We start from the raw sequence: 22086 nt of genomic DNA on the forward strand, positions 1-22086 counted from the left end.
GACCCTTCAGTCCACAGTCCGACGCTCTATCCACTTAGCCAAATCGGTTAGGGCTATTTTTTCTTTCTTTAAAAATAATTTGAGCCCGGCCAGTATGGCTTAGTGGTTGAGTGTTACCTTAATCACAATAAGCTATTTCATAGGCAGGTTTTGTATTTATTTCTACAAAAACCAAAAACTAAAAACTCTAGAATATTAATGAACACTTTTAAAACAACCCGTAGTTCCAAAGAAAGTAAACTTTCCTTCAAAAGTATGTATTAACACACTGAAGTCTCTACTAGTAGCATCTTCCACATCCTCTAGTCCAGTGGTCGGCAAACTGCGGCTCTTTGGCCCCTTGAGTGTGGTTCTTCCACAAAATACCGACTTCTGCGCATGGGCCACAAAGTTTCAGTCGCACTGTACGTGCGCGCCCGCACGTGGTATTTTGTGGAAGAGCCACACTCAAGGGGCCAAAGAGCCGCATGTGGCTTGCGAGCTGCAGTTTGCCGACCACTGCTCTAGTCAATTGTTGTTCATGTGGTACATCGATTTATTCTCCATTATAGCTGACAGCTGCCCTTCTAAAAGACTGTAGCTTAACCATATGATGTAGTTTTGATTTCTTTCCTGCCCATAAAAATGTTTTAAATCATCTCAGAATGGCAACTACAATAATACTGAGCACTTGCTACTACTACTACTCCTACTGCACTAATAAGTGCTCACTATATACTACGCATAAAGAGCTTATTTTATCAATTCATTTAGTTCTTCAACAGTTCTGGGGTAGTTTACACCTCACTCTGACTATTCACATTCTACAGACGAGAAAGCAGAGGCACAGCAGGCAAATAGCCTGATGTAATTTTTAACCCAGGTAGTGTAGTTCCATATCCACACCATTAATTATGATGTTTGTATTAGTTAACTTCATTTCTTCTTTCATATACAAAGGACAGCTATTTAAAAAAATAATTTTCAAATTTTTAAATTTCTTTTGTCACCAGCATTTTTAGCAGGCAGATATAATATCTTGTGAAATGATTTAGACAAGAAGCTTCACAAAATGCAGCTAAATTTAGAGAAGGATGTGGGCTAGCCCGTATCCTAACTCAGGTAGTATGGTTCAAAATCTGGGCACTCATTTAAAACAAGGAAATATATGTATTTTTTAACCCTCACCTGAGGATATTTTCTCCATTGATTTTGAGACAGAGTGGAAAATAGGGAGGGAGGGAGGGAGGAAGGCAAAGATATATATATACACACTAGCGGCCTGGTGCACAAATTCATGCAGCAGTGGGTCCTTCGGCCTGGCCTGTGAAATCAGGCCAAAACTGGCTCTCTGACATCCCGAGGGGTCCCGGATTTAGAGAGGGCACAGGCCTGGCCAAGGGATCCCACCGGTGCAGGATTGGGGCCAGGGAGGGACACGGGAGGTTGGCCAGCTGGGGAGGGATTGCGGGAGGGCTCCAGGGCATGTCCGGCGCATCTCACTCAGTCTCGCTCAGTCCCAATCGGTCGGACCCCAGCAGCAAGCTAACCTACTGGTTGGAGCGTCTGCCCCGCGGTGTTCAGTGCACACCATAGCAACTGGTCGACTGTCTGCCCCCTGGTGATCAGTGTACATCATAGCAAGTGGCTGAGTGGCCTTAGCATATCATTAGCGTATTAGGCTTTGATTGGTTGAACGGATAACCGGACACTGAGCATATTAGGCTTTTATTTTATTTATATATATGGAGTCTAATATGCAAATTGTCCACTCAGGAGTTCGACTGGGAGTTCGATCGCTCACTATGACATGCACTGACCACCAGGGGGCAGTGCGGAACATGGCAGGCAACCAGCAGTGGTGGCAGGGCACTGAAGGAGTGAGGGAAGGAGGAGGTGGGGAGGCAGGGTACCTGATCAGCCCTGATCGCCGGCCAGGCCTAGGCACCCTACCCATGCACAAATTTCATGCACCGGGCCTCTAGTGTGTGTGTGTGTGTGTGTGTGTGTGTGCAGAGAGAGAGAGAGACAGACAGACAGACAGACAGACTCACACACACACACGCACATCAATGTGAGAGAAGCACATCGATTGGCTGCATCCCACACGTGCCCAGACCAGGGCCAGGGTTCCAACCTGCAACCAAGGTATGTGCCCTTGACTGGGAATCAAACCCAAGATACTTCAGACCTTGGGCCAACGCTCTAACCACTGAGCAACTGGCCAAGGCTAAAATAAGGAAATATTTTAATAATGAAGTTTTTATATTTGGATCCCCCCCTTCCTGTGAAATTAAAGCTCCACAAGGACAGGGAATTTTGTCTGTTTTATTCATTGCATACACCCAGTTCCTCAAACAATGGCGATGCAAGAAATCTGTGATTTTGCCTTGGTCAATGTGGCTCAATTAGTTAAACGTCATCCCATGCACCAAAAGTCCAAGGATTCAATTCACGGTCAGGGCCATGCCCAGGTTCTGGGCTTAATACCTGGTAGGGAGTGTGCAGGAGGCAGCCGATCAGTATTTCCCTTTCTCTCCCTCTCCCTTCCTCTCTCTCCAAATATCCATTTTTAAAATCTTTTTAAAAAGGAAAAAGAAATCTGTGATTTAGATTATAAATACAACAGTGCCCAACTCCCAACTGAGGCATTCTCTCCATGAGCCTTACCCTTACTTTATTTTTCATAGCACTTACCTGGAATACTATACATTTACATCTTATGTGAACACTAGAAAATAAGTTCCATGAAGTAAGTTTATTCACTGCTCTATCTTCAGCAGCAAAGCTGGTACTCGATAAATATCTGATCAATCAGTGAAGATTTACTGTCTGTCATCCCTTTTCTCCCCACTGGAATATAAATATCAGGAAGGCAGGGACTCTTCACAACTATGTTCCTAGAACCTAGAAGAGGTACCTAATAAATATTTTACCTCTTGTTTCTGGTTTTCACTCCAAATATGCTAGGTAAACTACATCAACACAGCAACATAAAAGTGCCAGCAAGAGAGAATCTACAGCATAGGTAGGGATGCCAAACAGAATCCCTTCCCAAGTTTAAGGTCAATATTCTTTACTTTGTAGTAAAAAAGCTTTAAGGGCTTTCATACAGCTACATGTGACCCTAGTTCCCATATTCCTGATTCATGCCTATGTCTTAATTTAATCCTAGCTCTCACCATCATGATTCTCAGGAGCACGAAAATCCTAATGCCTGCTAAAAATTATTCCTCTTACAGAAAAAACCTGCTCTTGACTCCTTGTGAGAATCTTACCAATCTCCAATAATACCTTTCAAGCAAAGCCATCTCTTTTATTCAACAAGTATTTACTAAACACATGCCAGGCAGTGGCAATTATAGTGTGATACCATTTTAAGAAAAAGGAATAAAATATACAGGAAAAATATGGCAGAATAAGCATCAAGAATGTGTTTAAAATGTCTTAATCAACAGAGAGAACTCATCTTAAACATACTTAGCATTCTCTAATTCATAAAACTAGCAGTAGGCATTGGAACACCTGGAATATTAGCTAAGGTTTCATAGTAAACGAATACACCTTAATTATCATCAAGCAATAAGGAAAAATAACATTAAAAAAAATCTTATAATAAAGAAATATCTCTTAAAAACCAGGGACATTCAAAGCAGTGGTAACAAATGAAGTCTACCTGAAGACAGTATAATGGCAGCTATCTCAAATTGTATTTTTTAAAAAATATATTTTATTGATTTTTTACAGAGAAGAAGGGAGAGGGATAGAGAGTTAGAAACATCGATGAGAGAGAAACATCGATCAGCTGCCTCCTGCACACCCCCCACTGAGGATGTGCCCGCAACCAAGGTACATGCCCTTGACTGGAATCGAACCTGGGACCCTTCAGTCTGCAGGCCAATGCTCTATCCACTGAGCCAAACCGGTTCGGCTCAAATTGTATTTTTATAAGGAGGCTATGAAGACTAAAGTGGGTTTAGAAATAAAATGAAAATATTCTAATACTTGTGCCAGAGAGAACAGGAATTAGCTGGCAATAATTTGGAACAAACTGAAGGTATACAATACCAATAAGCTGTGTAAAATGTTGTACTTAATTTAATAGAAGAGCTTCATAAAATTTGTGACAATACTTAGGGTTTGTAGAGCCTTGGCAAAAAAATATGTGGAAAACGCTACACAATGGAAGATTAAATATGAACAATAAAAATAAATGAACTGACCTCACCCCTCCCTCCAACACTGGAACACTAAAAAACATACTGATAGTGCACACAAACCCAAACTGCACTTACCTTAAGAGGCTGGGGGCCTCTCAGTCCCGCCTGTCCTCCCATCTGGGGAGAGCCTTGCTGCAGGGGCTCAGTTATTAAGTTGCCAGCATTTCCCATGCCTGGGTTTGAGTACTGCATATTAGGTCGCCCCCTGCCGGCTCCAATTGAACCGTTCATGACTTGATTAGGCATCATCCCCTGTCCATTGCCTGCATTCAACATTCCAGGATTCATGCCAGCATTCATCCCTGTGTTCATTCCCATGGCAGGTTGATTTACTGGACTGTTCATCATACCTGTTGCAGATGGTGGTGTGGGACCCTGATTTGGTCCACTAGTGCCCATCCCCATGTTGGGGATTGGGCTTTTGACCATGCTATTTATCAAACCTAATCCAGGACTGTTCTGTTGGGCCTGGCTGGCCATGCCTTGCCCTGGGCCACCAACCCCCATGTTGAGGTTAGGGGAACTACCAGACCGTAGCAATTCTGACAGTTGTTTATGTTTAGAGGCTGCATCTTGTACCATGCCAAGACTTGTCTGAAGCTGACTAATATCACCACCATTGGTTAGTCCCAATTCTGTAGAGTTGATTAATTCATCTGGTAAGTCATGCTCCAAGTCAAACAGAGAGCCAAAATCTGAAAGCAAGAGAAAAGGTAATGGTTAAAGTTAGACAAAATCAAAATTAAAAACTGCTTTATATTTTGTTATTGATAAACATTGCATTTCTATACCTCACTCTATGGAATACTATCTATTGAGGTTTTTCATGTTATACTAAAAAGCCTTTTCTGATATTTACATATTTAAAAATAGGAGAATGTTTGATTATACCAACAAGTTTAAACACTTAATGAACTGTACTTAAATAAGACCAAGGAAAAAGGACCTAATCTCAGTACAACACCCATTATGAGTTGCTAAAAGTTTGTATTAATAGTCATGAAAAAAGATGTACAATTAAGTTAGATAATATTCCAGAATTCCATAGAAGAGGTTAAAATTATTTACCAATCGCCAACGAATTCAGAATAAAAGGTTTAAACTATCATAATAATAAAGACATCTGATACAAAAGACCCTTCATTTGTAGAACATTCAGCGTGAGCTCCATGAAGCAAGGGGCTGTCTACCATTCTTTGCCAAATTCTATCACAAAACAGATCCTCAATCTGCTGAGTGAATTTGCTTTCACCTGACTTCAGCCTACAGATTAGATTTCCTTAACCACAATCTAGCTGAAATAGGATAGAAAAACACACAAATCACTCCCACCCTACACTCCTGCCCCACTGCCACCAAAAAGAGGATGAAATTAGAGATTAGCCCAGGTTTTTCTCAATCTTGCTACTATTAAACATTTTGGGCTGGATAATTCTTTGTTGTGAGGGAAGGGAGCATTGTTAAGATAATCCACAGATCCCCGCTCTCTTTTCTCAATGCCATTAGTATCCATACCCCATCTGTGACAACCAAAAATGTCTCAGTATCACTAAAATATCTCTTGGAAGGGCAAAACTGTCCCTGGTTGACCTGTTGACAGTCCTCACTCATTTTATATATTTAGGTATTTGAGTTGTCTTTTTTTTCACTTTACTGCTGAGTTTTCTTCCCGTTTAATTCTCCGAGTAGTTTTCATATTAAATAGGCATTACTGGGTATTTAATAATTAAATATACCTGACTCTACAACTGACTATCCCATTAAAAATAGTTCATTGCTTAAAGAAGATTCCACTTTAAATGATCTATTTGGTCCAATCAATCTTGCTTTTTAAGCAAAACTCCTTTACGTGCCCTTCCAGTTCTTATAGCCCTCTATCATAGCACTGAAATTGTTAGTGTGTCTGTCACTCTCTCTCCTCCCCACTGCCGTCTCCCCTACCCACCCACCCCTACACCCATGTAGCTCTTTAGAAAGCACACATCTTATCACTTATGGACCAACTCCTTGCCTAATGCCCAACACAGTTAAGCATTCTGGTCATATTTTAATCGAATCAAATGGTCCCAGGATCTCAGGACTTGTTTAGAGTCCAGACTTTTACAGAATTTCGTTCCTTCTGAAAAATCCTATGTGCCCATCCATCATAAGAATAAAAAGTGTCTTGCCCGGTTGGTGTAGCTCAACGGTTGAGCGGCAAGCCAGTAACCAAGAGGCCACCGGTTCGATCCCAGTCAGGGCATATGTTTGGGTTGAGGGCTCAATCCCTTGTGGGGGGTGTGCAGGAGGCAGCCGATCAATCATGATGTTTCTCTCTCATCGATGTGTCTATCTATCCCTCTCCCCTGCTCTCTCTCAATACATATATATATATATATATATATATACATACACACACACACACACACACACACATAATTTTTTAAAAAGAATAAAAGGTGTCATGAATAGTTTTGGAATATAAGTCTCAAAATGTATTTGATATCATTACTCAAAAAAAACTTTAATATATTGATATATTTCCTTAACCCAGTGGTTCTCAACCTTCCTAATGCCTGGACCCTGTAATACAGTTCCTCATGTTGTGGTGACCCCCAACCATAAAATTATTTTCGTTGCTACTTCATAACTGTAATTTTGCTACTGTTATGAATCGTAATGTAAATATCTGATATGCAGGATGTATTTAGGTTACCCCTGTGAAAGGGTCGTTCGATCCCCAAAGGGGTGCGACCCACAAGTTGAGAACCCCTGCCTTAATCATTTCTACTTACATAACTCACAAAACTGGGATCATATATACTTTATGAGCAATTTTGCATTCTACTTTTCCCCTGAAGTATACAAAGAAATATATTTTTACAGTTGCACAGTTAGGGAAAAATAAAAATCTCTACCCATTTAGAAATTTAAAAAAAACATACATATACCTAAGTGACAAATTAAAGAGGAAATCAGAAAAGAAACTGAATAATAAAAACACTAGATTTCAAAACTTAAAGGCTTTGTTAGAAAATAAAGCTAAAAATTAATGAGTTAAGTATCCAAATGATTAAGTTAGAAGAACAGCAGGAAGATGATCAAAGATAAAAAGCAGCCTGGCTGGTGTGGCTCCATTGGTTGAGCAAGGTACCCTGTGCCAAGAGGTCGGGGAATTGATCCCCAGTAGAGGGCGTGCAGGAGGCAGCCAATCCATGTTTCTCTCTCTTCCTATCTCTTCCTGTCACTTAAAAAACACACACGTATTTTTTAAAATATATTTTTATTGATTTCAGAGAGGGAGAGGGGAGAAAGAAATAGAAACATCAATGATGAGAGAGAATCACTGCAACCCAGGCATGTGCCCTTGACCAGAATTGAACCTGGGACCATTCAGTCCACAGGCCGGTGCTCTACCCACTAAGCAAAACCGGCTAGGGCAACATATTTTTTAAAAAGATAAAAAGCAGCTAATTATCAACATGAGAAAGACAGAGATATAACTGAGAAGGTATCAACAAACCAGAATTTGGTTCTTTGAAGGAGTAATAAAGATAAACTTCTGGGAAAATTAAGGAAAAAATAAAACAAAATGAGAAAGCAACACTACTAATCAACTTCATGAAAAAAAAACTGAAGAGACATAAATGAATAAATTCCTGATAAAACACTCACCAAACCTTATCAAAAATAAATTATGAAGGATAAATGTCCCAGTTTCTCCAACAAATCAATGGCAAAAAAAGAGAATGAGAGAAGATATTATCAAATAAAAGAGTCAACAACCAGATATACCTTGTTTAACTTCTGATTCAAACCAGTTGTAAAAAGAGGGGGAGAAAGGCACACAAAAATACCGGTAACTTGAACTAATAAGCATATGCAAGTTCTCTATCCTACTGAATTGAAATTTCCTATTTAAAAAATTGAAAAGGAGGAGATATAAAGAGCCTGAATAATCCCATTACTATTAACAAAAATAAATCACTGATTAGTCTTTCTATAAAGAAAACACCAGATCTAAATTTTTTACAGATATGTCCTTCTGATCTTTCAAGGAAAAGACGACTTCGTCTTACACAAACACTTCTAGAAAATAAAAAGAGCCCTGGCTGGTTTGGCTCAGTGGATAGAGTGTCGACCTGCAAACTGATGGGTCTCAGGTTCGATTCCGGTCAAGGGCACATGCCCTGGTTGTGGGCTCACTGAGGCAGCCACTTGATGATTCTCTCTCATCATTGATGTTTCTATCTCTTCTCTCCCTTCCCCTTCCTCTCTGAAATAAATAAAAATATATCTTAAAAAAAAATAGACTACTCTAAAAATCATACATGGCCAGTAAAAACCATTAACATAGAAGCAAAAACCCTTGAAAAAAAAAAAAGAAAAGAAAGCAACCAAGTTCATTACTGCCTTAAAAATGTATTGTCATGATCAAGTTGGGATATCTCAGGAATCCAAGGGGGAAAGGTTTGCAATGGAACCTTAGACTAGAAGTATATAGATAGTCATTCACCATATTAACAAAGAAGAAAATATAAGATTAACCTCAATGGCTGTAAGAAAAGCACTGGAGGCCCTGGCCCAGTAGCTCACTAGGTAAGAACATCATCCCGATGCACTAAGGTTGCAGGCTCGAACCCCCGGTGAGGGCACGTACAAGAATCAACCAATGAATGCATAAATAAGTGGAACAAGAAAAGCACTGGATAAAACTCAATACCAAATCACATTTTAAAAAATCAAGAAAGTGATGGGAACTTCTTTAAATTGATAAAAAGTTTCTTCCAAAACCTAAAATCTGACAGCAAATATGCATAATGGACCAACATTAAAAGTAGTCTAGCATCAGACCAAAACAAAGATACTTATGACAGCCACTTCTATTCAATCTTGTACTAGAATAGCTAGCCAAAGCAATAATAATAAAAAAAACAAACTATAAGTTAAAAAACTGAGAAGGAAGAAACACAGCTTATTTTATGGAGATAAATCAATATAGAAAATCCAAAGCAAAGAAATGGAAATAGTGAGAGGTTAGCACGGTGATTAAATATACTACAAATATAAAGAAATTAAACTACATTTCTGTACATCAGTGATGTTTAGAAAAGAATTTTTAATACAATTTATGATAGCATGGGGAAAACTTAGGAAAAAAATCTAACAATATGTTACTATAAAATATATGTAAATTGTGAAAGTAAAGACTACATAAATAAATAGAATAATATCCTAAACATCTAGGTACAAATCCTTGATATTATATAAAGACATCTATTCTGCCCCAATAGATTCAATGCAGTGCCAATAAAAAATTCTTACAGTTTTTAAGGGAACCAGACAAGATGATTCTAAAGTATATACAGAAGAACCTAGTTTCCAACTCTGTATAAATAAGAAAGTTATTTGTGAATACTTTAAAAATCATACATGGCCAGTAAAATCCATGTATTGGAAATTTCAATTCAATAGGATAGAGAACTTCCATATGCTTATTACTTCAATACTCATCGGATATTTGTGAAGATTAAATGAGTTAATATATGTAAAGTATTTAAAATATTGGCCGGCACATATTAAAAATATGAAAATGTTATCAAGTATTATTATTCAATAGAATCATAACCCTATTAGGAAATAAGACTGGTTTATAAGAAGAGCAAACTTTCATCAGGCACTTTCAATGAGGCAAGCGTTGTTCTTAACACCTCAATAATTGTATTATTCTTTTTTAAAAATAATTGTATTATTCTTATTAGTCCTCTCAATGTCAGTAGATAACAGCCATATACAGAGTTCATTGAGGAGAAATTAACTTCAGTAATATAGAAATCTTACTCTAGGCCCTAGAGTCTTTATGATTTTCATGTAACCTACTAGAGGCCCAGTGCACAAATTCATGCACAGGTGGGGTCCAGGCCGATTGACCACAGGCGGTTGGCCGGATGGCCCCGTTCCCTGGTCAAACTCCCAGTCAAGGGGACAATTTGCATTATTAGCCTTTTATTATATAGAAGGATTCTAATTGGTTGCTGTTTTATGTTTATGAAAAACATGTGACCTCACATTACATAATTAGGCTCCATTTTGAAACAGACAGGAGAGTTTACATTGGTAGATCTTGAAAAATAAAGGTTTAGGGTCATTCTTTTTTTAATGGCAATCTTATACATTCAACAGACCTAACTGTAGTTACCACTCAGGTTTTCAACTCAATGACTGGTCCCAGTAGTCCTATTTCCCAAGATGGCTCACTTTGTTACAACCTCAACTATGTACTTCGTATCTTCCATCTTTTGTTACAGCTAAATAGTATTTGTGTACATCTTACTTCTTTACCAAATTATAAGTATCTAAAAAATAGGGGTCTCATTTATTATTTACATTTCCTATAGCACCTAGGATATGCTCATGGAATAAGATGTTTCTAGCAATTCTACAACTGCATACTGTAATTACTTGTATCCGATTGGGTATTATCCTATCTAATAAAAGGTTAATATGCAAATTAACGGTCACTCCGTCACAAAGATGGCAGAGCCCATAGCCACAAGATGGCAGCACCCAGTCCTCTCAGCCCCGCCGGAGTCCCCCAGTCCCGGGGGGGGGGGGGGGGGGCGCGCACCACTGAGAGTGGGCAGTGTGAGCAGCCTAGCGGAATGCTTGCTTCGTTGCCATGGCGACAAGGCAAGCGTTCCACCCCAGCCATGGAGAGCCTCTGGGCAGCAGGCACAGAGCAGCCGGGGGGTGGGGGTGGGGGGACATGCTTGCACCGTCATGAGGCAACTGTTCCGCACCCGGCTGCGGATGGGCCTCTGGGCAGCGGGCGTGGAGCAGCCAGGCCCCACAGAGAGCTACTGGCACAAGGATTCGTGCGCAGGGCTACTAGTAACTTTATAGAAAGTCCTCTTACATCAACTTTAAACCATTTATTTTTAACTATATTGATTAAAACTGGAAGACTATGTAAAAATGTCACATATACTTTGACCTCCAATCAAACAGACCCTATTATTTAATCTGATATCACTGACTGTCATTACTCTTTTGCTATTTTGATTGTTCCTCAAAGTTCTGGGCATTTCTGATTCCTAAATGCCATCAGCAACCACTGGTATCTAACTTGGCACTGCTCAAGGAGTCTAAAGACCTAGATTTAAACCCGTCTTCAAGCTGACCTCATTGAGCTGTCACGTTCCAACTGTGGTAGTAAAAAACTTATTCTACCTCCCTCCCTCATGGAATTGTTTTAAGAACCAGTAAACCCAGCTGGCATGGCTCAGTGATTGAGTGTCAACCTATGAGCCAGGAGGTCGCAGTTTGATTCTCGGTCAGGGCACATGCCCGGATTGTGGACTCAATCCCCAGTAGGGATGTGCAGGAGGCAGCTGATCAATGATTCTCTTTCATCATTGATGTTTCTATCTCTCTCTCCCTCCTCCTTAAAATCAATAAAAATATATTAAAAAATAAAAAAGAACCAATGAAATGCCTCTTAAAGATTCTAAAGCATATAAATGTATAAATTTATTAACCTAGAGCAAAAGGATCCTTCGGGATCATCTTGGTAGTGTTTACATGAAAACAAAAAAATAAAATTAAAAAGCAGAACAGTTTTGGTTGAAGAGCAATTGGGAAAATAAAGACCCATCTTACTCAGTTCTCTTAGAACACTGCCCCTGCTAGGGAAGACTCAAGTGTGAAATGACTGATTCATCATTGTATAGCTGCAGTAACTGGTGCTAACACTGGCTTCCCTAAGATTATACTATTTTGTTATTGAATATGAACCCTATTAACTCACCTGTATATAATCAACTCTATATTGGTAGAACTATCTGCTATATTCTACAATTATGTCAAGTGGTAAACAAAACTTGCATTTTTATTTTTAATCCTCACGCAAGGATATGTTTAAATCCTCACCCAAGGAAGGGATCGAGGGGAGGAGAGAGAAACATTATGTGAGAGAGAAATATTGATCAGTTGCCCTCACTACACGCCTGGACCAGGGATCGAGCCCGCAATCTTTTGGTGCACCAGATGGCACTCCAACCAACTGAGCAGCCAGGCCAAGGCAAAACTTGGATCTTAAAAAATTCCCTTTGGTAATTACAATTTACTAAAAACTGCAAAAGCAAATGATAAATGCATTTCGAGAGATAAATGATGTACCCATGGTCCTCTTGCCATTAGGTTCTTTTCCTGCTACTGATTCTGTACACCGTCACCAGAATTCTTCTTTCCACTTTCCCTGACCATGTCACTCCCCTGGCTCATAGATTTCTATCCTGATGGTAAGATGAATGTCACATTCCTTAGCCTGTTTTTTCATAAAAGGACCCCAACATCCTTTTCAATCTGTCTCCCATTAAAACACTCTACCACCCTGGCTGGTTTGGCTCAGTGGATAGAGAGTCGGCCTGCAGACTAAAGGGTCCCGGGTTCAATTCCGGTCAAGGGCATGTACCTTGGTTGCGGGCACATCCCCAGTGGGGGGATGTGCAGGAGGCAGCGGATCGATGTTTCTCTCTCATTGATGTTTCTAACTCTCTATCCCTCACCCTTCCTCTCTGTAAAAAAAAAATCAATAAAAAATATATATTTAAAGCAAACAAACAAAAAAACCACTCTACCATACAGTCTATATTCTAGTGACATAAGCACCACTTGTATTTGGCCCTGACTGGGTGGTCCAGTTGGTTGTAGTATTGTCCTGTACACCAAAAGGTTGTCCGTTCCATTCCTGGTCAGGGCACATAACTAGGTTACAAGTTCAATTCCCTGTTGGGGCACGTGCCGGAGGCAATCAATCAATTCATTCTCTCTCTCTCTCTCTCCCCTCCCTCCCTCCCCTCTTGGAGGCAATCTATCAATGTCTCTCTCTCTCTCAAATCAATGACTATATCTTCAATAATAATAAAAAGAATCACTTGTATTTGTTCCATCTGAAATATCCAACTTTCCCTACTTCTATGAAAAAGTTACCCTTCAAGCTCTTCTAACCCCATTTCTTTATAAAGTTTTTCCCAAATACAGTAAACCCACACTGTTAGAAATAATTCCTATTCTCTGCCTTTATTCAGATTATTTTTAAAAACTTACCAGAGTATAATTTATGGTAAAATTGTGTATACATGTATACCAACCCCACCACATCCTAAAGGACTTGAGAGCAGAAACTACACTTTAATTCATCTTTAATTCAGAGTGCCTAAAATTTGGTGAGTAGTAAATGTTTGTTGGCTGAAATGAAAGAAAGGCATACCAAATAGAAACAGTGACTACTCAATTTAGGAGAATCACACAACTTCAAAATGTCCAAATTTAACTCATCATAACCACCCCCTCCCATAGCTATACATAAATACTTCTTTTCCTATGTTTGCTATTTTAGTAAATGGCATCCTTACCAATCCAGCTACCCTAACTTGAAACCTGGAACTTATTCTTGATTCCTCCACTGCAATATCCTAACATCTAAGTTCTGCTGACCATCACCTTCCCTCAAATCTTTTCCACTTCTTTCTGTCTTCTAATCCAGGCCACCCCCATCACAGCTAGAATCCTAATACAGGCATCTCACTGGTCTCTCAGCTTCACATTTTTCCCTCTTCCTATCCAAACAATTCCTCACTTAGTCAATCATCTAAGGTACAATACTGCTCCATTCATTTAAAAGAGCTAAAATGGAAAGTCTAAACTCCAATAAGCATTATAAGCTCTGCATAACTGGCCCCTTGTTCATCTCTCCGGACATTTGGGGATCTGAACAGGCCATACTCTCTTATTCCCAGTTTGGTTCGCTCTTACTAACCATATATCTATCCTTCAGATCCCAAGATCAGACACCAATTACTCAAAGATAGCCACCAGAGTAATAGTAATTACAGGTTAGGTCTTCCTGTTTCTCCCAATATACACTGTACTTCCCAAGTACAATGCTGGTCACATCAGAATTGAATGTTGTTCTCCTCCCCTATCTATAGGTTCCAGGAAGGAAGGGTCTGTCTGCCTGGATTATCAGAGTATTCCCTGTACTGAAGACAAATACCTAGCACAGAGAAAATGTTGGTCCAATACAGGACAACTGTTACCTTGTCAACTTTTCTAAGCCAGTATTTTTTTTTAAATATATTTTATTGATTTTTTACAGAGAGGAAGGGAGAGAGATAGAGAGTTAGAAACATCGATGAGAGAGAAACATCGATCAGCTGCCTCCTGCACATCTCCTACTGGGGATGTGCCCGCAACCCAAGTACATGCCCTTGACCGGAATCGAACCTGGGACCCTTCAGTCCGCAGGCCGACGCTCTATCCACTGAGCCAAACCGGTTTCGGCAAAGCCAGTATTTTTCAAGTTGTGGGTCATAAGCCAATAGAGGGGCATGAACTCAATATAGTGGGTCACAACTATGAAATGCAATTATTACAAATAAAAATGCAAATATTACAAATAGTAAGGGTATTATGTGTTCACTTGCTAAGACAGGGTCTCTGTTTTTATACGCAAAATGTAGTTCTTGTAGTAAAAAACATTTAAGAAGCACTGCACTGCTCCTACTTTCCTTCCTCCTTTATAAGAAAGTATTCTTTTAAGACCCAGATAAGCAAATACGTAACAGAAAAAAATTGTGCTCAACCACACAATTCTTTAGCAAAAAGCCATTCTTATCGTGAGCATTTCCAAGAAAATGTTTTCTGATTTATCATTATGCCTTAAAACTTTGTTGATTTTTAATTTCAATTACATAAACAAGACACCCTATGTGACAGTAGTATATGTAGTACTTTTATTTTAATCTCTGCTGCCACATTCTTATATTCTCAAAAAACTTAATCTGAGTAGGTGATTTATAGACTAACTCTGTACCATAAGCCTTACTTCTAAGACTACTCTCTGAACTTCATGCACTTGGCTTTCTTTTTCTAGTCTCTATATCAGGGGTCCTCAAACTTTTTAAACAGGGGGCCAGTTCACTGTCCCTCAGACTGTTGGAGGGCTGGACTATAGTTTAAAAAAAAACTATGAACAAATTCCTATGCACACAGCGGCAGCAAAAACACCCAGTGGGCTGGATAAATGTTTTCGGCGGGCCGCATGTGGCCCGCGGGCCGTAGTTTGAGGACCCCTGCTCTATATAGTCATTAAAAAGTCTACCACTTCCCTGGCTGGGTAGCTCAATTAGTTAGAGCATCGTCTTGATATGCCAAAGTTTTATGCAACCAATGAACGCATAAAAAAGTGGAACAACAAATCAATCTTCCTCTCTCCCCCGTTTCCTCTCTCTCTATAAAAATCAATAAATCTTAAAAGTTTTTAAAATCTACCATATTTTATTACTTAGTAGTGAATTTAAAAACAGTTAACAATTAATGAGCACATACTATGCTACAGCAAGCACTATCTTAAGCATATGATAAAGAGAATTCTCCTTTATTCCTTGCCACAATACTATAATGTGGGTACTATAGGCGAGGAAGCTAATACAGAGAAGTTAAGAAACTGGCCTAAGGCTCACAGTTAGTTAATAAAGGCAGGTCTGGGACCTGAACTCTAGTAGTAGTCTGACTTCAAAACCCAATCTTTTAACCACTCACTTTTTTTTCAGTAGTTTTAATTTCTTTCTCTCTCTCTCTCAACTTTAAATTGCTTCTAATTACCTTCTTGGCCATTTATTTAAAAAGATCTACATCTAAAAACAAATAAGATCCAAATTGTTTAGAAGAGGCTTAACACCTCAATTAATATTCTCTTAAACCTTTTTTTGAGAACTGAATAATAAAAAATTCCCATGAAAATTTCAAAACTACCATCCATCACATGAAAAAAAAAATCATTGGCAAAATTCACTATTGTAAAAATTTTACACTTGGCATAATTTAAGTTTTATCTTACTCATTAATTTCTCTTCTTAAATTTATTGATTGATTTTAGAGAGGAAGGGGGCAAGGGAGGGAGGGAGAGAGAGAAAGAGAAACTTGTTCCACTTACTTTTGCATTCATTGGTAGGTTCTTTCATGTTCCCTAACTAGAGATGGAACACACAACCTTGGTATATGGGGATGATGCTCTAACCCAGTGGTTGCCAACCTTTCGGACCTCACGGACCACCAGTTGGCAACCACTGCTCTAATCAACTGAGTTACCTGGCCATGGTTCATTAATCTTTCTAATGTAAGCCACACTAAAAAAATCCAACTTCAAAAATTCTAAAAGGAGAGAACCCTAAAATCTCAACAACAAAAAAAGCCCACTAAAGAAGCATGTCTTATTTTTCCATTATTGATGGGTGTTTAGCAGAATTAACTCCTGAAATACTTTTATAAATATACCAGGAAGTTACATTCCTACTATAGCTGCAACATTTTTGCTATTTTTTTCCTTTCTTATTTATCACTTAATGCCCCTACAAACAACACTAGGCACCAATTCTCAATTTATTGTTTTAATCACACACCTTCACCCTTTTTATAGACTAGACTCGGAGAAGGTAGAAAAGCAAAGTAAAACAGAAAATACCAAAAAGGCAACCAAGGCAGGAACCCTTTCCTCCATCCCCATCATCCATTCACTGGATATGCCAATACATTTCTTACCTCTGCAACAGAACATGAACTTACGCTGGAAAGGGCACCCATATTGTAACACATACAAGACTTATTACAATTTAACAACAGGCACTTTACCTCACATCAAGCACAGATAGCCTTCCTGAAGCCCTATAAATGAACTTACAAAGCTTTGAGAATAAGCAATTGCCAGAGTTCAAGGCACTTGGTAAAATGTCTTGCACTTTAATTTTAACAGTAATATCTCACTGGGTCAAAGAGCTATAACTGAAAAACTCCAGAAGCAGAACTCTAATGTAAACATTAATGTGTAAAAACTAAAACATAATCTGGCAGGTTTAAGAGCTGAAAAAAGAAATGGCTTCCACCAAAAACATTGGTTAGGATGATAAGCCACTAATATACAAAGGTATTTTGAGGAAGTAAAATGGACATTTAAAAAATCCTTGCCACGCCCTGGCAGGTGTTACTCAGTGGTTAGAGTGTTGGCCCCTGCAGGGAAGGCTCTTAGGTTCTATTCCCAGTCAAGGGCTCAAACCTGGGTTGCAGGCTCCATCTGGGCATGCAGATGGGTGCATGTGAGAGGCAACCAATTAATCTCTCTCTCTCTCTCTCTCACATTGATTTTTCCCGGGCCCTCCCTCTCTTCCTCCCCCTTACATCCACCCCCCTCCCTCACTCCCTACAAAAAAAAAAAAAAAAAATCCTTGCCACTTCTCTATTGTGTACATTCTAGTGGTTAAAATGCAGTATATTTTAGCCTGGCTGTCATGGCTCAGTGGTTGAGTGTCGACCTAGGAACCAGGAGGTCATGGTTTGATTTCTGGTCAGGGCTCATGCCGGGATGCAGGTTCAATCCCCAGTGTGGGGTGTGCAGGAGGCAGCCACTCAATGATTCATCATTGATGCTTCTTCTCTCTCTCTTCCTTCCTTTCTGAAATCAATAAAAAAATACATGTATTTAAAATGCAGTGTATTTTACAGTCTAGCTGTCCTGCGCCTTTAAAATGAAAAACAGGCATGAAACTCAAGCCAATTCTGACACGGGAGTACACAGTAGGGACACAAAACTATACCAGGACCAGAAAGATCTTTACCTACTTACTATGCCAGATCCTAGTGCTGTTGCTGTCACCCATCTTTCCGGATTCTGTTCTTTCAGTGCATACAGCATTAAGTGTTTACAAGAGCAGTGACAGAACATGTCCAGTGTGCAATGAAGGCAACATGTAATCCTCCTCATTCCCATCACTCAGGTTATTATTAGAAATAGGTTCAAGAAATTCTTCCAGGACTTACCTGTTAACTTTTCTGTCAATAATTGTACCAAAATTTTTTTACAAGTGGCTTTTATGATCTTTTTTTTTTTGGGGGGGGGGGGGGGGAGAATAAGTCATTTGATGTATCAAATAGTTGCGACCTAACCATAGTAAAGTAAAACTTTTAATGACTCAAGTGCAAATATTGAAACAGGAACATAAAGATGCAAAAGCTAAAAAATAAATCTCTTCCTCCTCATTCCAACACATGAAAACTTAATTCAAGTTATAAATTTTTAGAACAATCGTTGAATAACACATTTTTATTCTGCACCAGTCCTATGCTAATTTGTTTTGTAATGCTTTCGAATGTCAACCCAATTAGATTCTAGTCTTCTGTCCTATAAAACTGGCACAAGCAAACTCTTGGTAGGTCTACTTAATACTATTAAGAAAAAAAAAGTTTCTGAGGTCTAGAATTATGGCATCATTTTGACCAGTTCTAGATAAAATTCACAACCAAGTATAAGGAATAACTTACTTTCACATTTATAAAATATCTAGGTGACAACTCAAAACTCAAAATGTAGAAGTTACAAGTTTGAAATTTTAAAGTTGTTAAAAGTGAAGTATCTCTGTTAGAAGTTGCCTGCAAACTTATACTACACACTAGTGGACAAAAAAATAAAAATGTAATGGGAACCAACTTAAAGTTCACAGGGAGACAGTATTTTCTTGACACTTGCTGCCCCACCCCTACAACAGTAACAAAACCACAAAACAAAACCCAGACTATTAAGATTTTTAAAATGAACAAAAAAAATCTTGGAATAGAATCTTAATTGGGGGGCTTGGGGTGTTTGGGGGGTGGGTAGGAACCAACCTTCACAATAAAATTTAGAGAAAGCTAACAAAAATAAATACTTAGTACCAAGACTGAGTTAATCTCAATGTTGAGAGTTTTTTTATTATAAAAACCCACTTGATACATTTAGGACTCAACTATTCAAAGATATATCAAGTAGCAAAATAGTTTCTGTGTAACAGACATGTGAAACACTATCCCAGAATGAGTTAGCTAAAGTTACCAACTACACAGATCAAGTATGGAGAATGCAGTAGTGCAACTGAACAGAGGTGTTTGGAAGTTGAGCAGAGCCTTCCTTTCAGGCCTTGCATTACTCCAAGACTAAGCTGCTCAAATAAGGAGACATCAAAATAATGCATAGAAAAGAAGTTTTTTTCTAAAATATCCCAAGTCACTGGCTAACTCAAATGTAAAATCCATTACCACATTACACAAAAATTAAAGAAACAATCCAAAAATCTATACGTGAAAACATGTCTAATCGTGATCTGTAAGAATTTCTGAGTGATGTTAGTAAGTGCAAAGGAACACAATATTTATGTGCATGAATTGAGAAAAAAAGACAGGTTAAGAAAAATCCCTGAAAGACTACAGAAGCTTCAAGGAATAAGGACAGATCAAAGTTCATGCATTGCCAATGTTACAATCCTGAAGTAATGAGAACTCTGCAAAAGTAGAGGAACTCTGAAGTAGAGGAACTGCAAAAATCCTCAAATTTTGCAGGCTATCTTTCTTATAAAAGCAAAAGAAACGAAAGCATTTGCTATCTCCTTACATTTTCACCCTTTAAAATGAAGCCTACTTAGAAACGTGCTTAGAAGTTCTCTACAAATTCAAAGGGTACATTTAACTCCATTAAGCACTCTCACTGGTGGATGGAGGGATGACGCTGAGCCTGTTCTTGGGGAGTTGAGATGCTCATGGGAAGGGGGAACATCTTGTGGACTGTCAGGTGGCCAGCCATTCTTCCTCTTCATTATCCTGGCACCTCAAACAACTATGACAGCAAAAAAGGTCGGTGGCCACCAGGATAGCATCAAACTAACTGCAAGGAAGGAATGATGGAAGAAAGTCTCCCTGAATTATCTCTTGAGAAAGGGCTAGTCCACAACTGAGTGAAGTAAAGAATTCGTAGAGCTTTTTAAACAGAAATCTCCAAATATGTTTAAAGCATAAAAAGGTAAAAACACGCAGATGCTAAACCTAATGCACATTTCAAACATGTTCGATCAATTCATGTTTGCAGTCCATAATTGGGACTCTTTCCATTTCTTATCTTGATTTCCAAGTAACTCACTCCACAAAATCTGTTATCTCTTTTCTTCCCCACCCCAAAGAGAGAGTGACTACAAACTGCAAAGAAAATATCCCTCTCTCCCCCAACTTGAAAACCCAGAGTTTCAGATATTTCGGTCCTAAACCAAAGAATGGAAGATGTAAAATGAACTGCACTCCATATTAATTCTTAAAGCCAAAAAAAAAAAAAAAGCTAAGAATGGTAGGTAAAATAATTCAAACCAAATTTCACATTTGACGTTAAACCTCACGTCAAACCTGAAATCCTGGAACACATACACGTAAATAAATAAAACAAAGATTTTTTTTTTTACACCCTCATTCTCAAGAGAAAATGTTGTGCAACGAAAATACTGAAAAGGAAGAGTGAAAAGTAGTGGAAACAGAGTTAAGAGAAACCAAGGAGAAAAGATTTGCAATTCCTCATTTGCCAACAACAAAATTAAAAGTAAAACTGTATTAAAAACCTTTACCCACAAATGCATTGGCATTTCCAAAATTAAAGTGCATGGCAGCAATAATAAAGGCCATTTCTATAGCACCACTAAAGAGCTCCAATTCCAGAACACACATCGATATGACATAATGTTGCAACGAATGTATTAGGAAGCAAAGAAAATGGTTGGGCGACTGGACGTCTTCGACCAGCTCATTCAAACACCTTTAAAATTAATCGAGAGAGAGAGAGAACTAAGAGGAGAAAGAAAAGGGGAGAAAAAACACACAGAGAGAAGAATAAAGGTGCACGGAGCCGAAAAGATGGAAGGGAACGTGCAAGGCGAGGCTCCGGGACTAACCTGTGCCATCGCTGGCCGACGCCGAGAGGGCCGGAGATGAGAGTTTAGGCCGCTTGGCTGAAGGCGGCCCCGGTTCCACCACATTCTCGGCCATTTTTAATTCTTTCGGAGATCCAGGCGAGGAAAACGAGAATCCCGGGGAAATCTCTTCTTCGGAGGGGGTCCCCGCCCCGCTCTCCGGGGTGGGCTCGGGGGGCTCCGCCGGCCCCCGAGGGGGGTGGGGGGAAGTTCCTTTTTCTGTCCGCCGGGCCGCGGTGGCTTGGAAAGGGATGCGGACCCGACAGAAAGGTAAGGGCAAGTGCGAGGGGCCGGGCCTGGCGCAGGCCCGGAGGAGGGCGCACACCGATCGGCCGAGCGGGTCCGCCGCGGCGAATTCCCGACGACTCGCGGCTCTAGCGGCGCAGTCCCCGGCCCGCCGCGGCCGGTCCCCGCCGAGCCGAGGTCCCTCGGAGCTCCGCCGCCGCCATCAGCCTCTTCCTCCTCGGCGCTGTCCTCCTCCTTCTCATCGCCACCAGGAGGCGGGGGCGAAGGGGGGGGGAGAGGAGGAGGCGACGAGGCACACTCACCTCCTCCCGGTGCCCCCTCCCGACTCTCCTGCCGCCGCACCGGCCCCTAATGGCCCCACGGAGCTCGCCCGAGCCGAGAGCCAGGCCGGCGCCGCCGACTCACATCGCGCGGCGGAGGCGCGGCCAGGACGCCGGGCGCGCAGCTCCCCGACCAGAGGGCCGAGCCGAACAGCGCCGCCGCCCGAGCGGACGCCGAGCCACCGAGGAGGCCGGCGACGGCGGTGGCGCAGGCAGCCTCCGCTCGCTCCGCGCTCTCCTTCGCCCTCCTCGTCCGCGGAAAATAAATACGGCCGCCGCTCCGGCCCCCACCCCCGGGGCCAGGTGCCGGGAGCGCCCGCCCCCCGGGCTCCGCTCGGGGCCGCCCTCGGCGGCGGGGAAGGCGCCGCGGGGCGCGGGGTTATGTAATGGTCCCCCCTAGGCGTCGACGCCGGCCCGGCTCCCGAGCCGCGGTGGGGGTGTGTGCAGGCGGGAGGGGGCTCGGGGTCGGTCGCTTCGGCTCGTGCGCCCAAGGGCCCCCCGCTACTGTCGCGGCCCCTGCCGCCTCTC

The 22086-nt window shown here is 40.6% G+C and overlaps 1 protein-coding gene across 4 annotated transcripts in view; it reads right to left on the minus strand.

Annotated features, from left to right (window-relative positions):
• The window catches only part of EP300 (E1A binding protein p300), a 70128-nt gene extending 48262 nt beyond the window's left edge, over window positions 1–21866 (minus strand). For 2 of the 4 annotated variants that reach the window (XM_023762272.1, XM_023762271.1), the window contains exons 1-2: window positions 20975–21866; window positions 4275–4894 (exon numbers count right to left, since the gene is read on the minus strand). In XM_023762272.1, the coding sequence (XP_023618040.1) occupies window positions 4275–4894; window positions 20975–21068 (714 nt within the window). In that variant the 5' untranslated portion in view covers window positions 21069–21866. The remainder of the gene's footprint in view (window positions 1–4274; window positions 4895–20974) is intronic. The other 2 variants (XM_023762273.1, XM_006098534.3) reach the window with 1 other exon arrangement.
• Between the last annotated feature and the right edge of the window lie 220 nt (window positions 21867–22086).

The sequence above is a fragment of the Myotis lucifugus genome, unplaced genomic scaffold, assembly GCF_000147115.1.
Source record: "Myotis lucifugus unplaced genomic scaffold, Myoluc2.0 scaffold_239, whole genome shotgun sequence".
NCBI lineage: Eukaryota > Metazoa > Chordata > Mammalia > Chiroptera > Vespertilionidae > Myotis > Myotis lucifugus.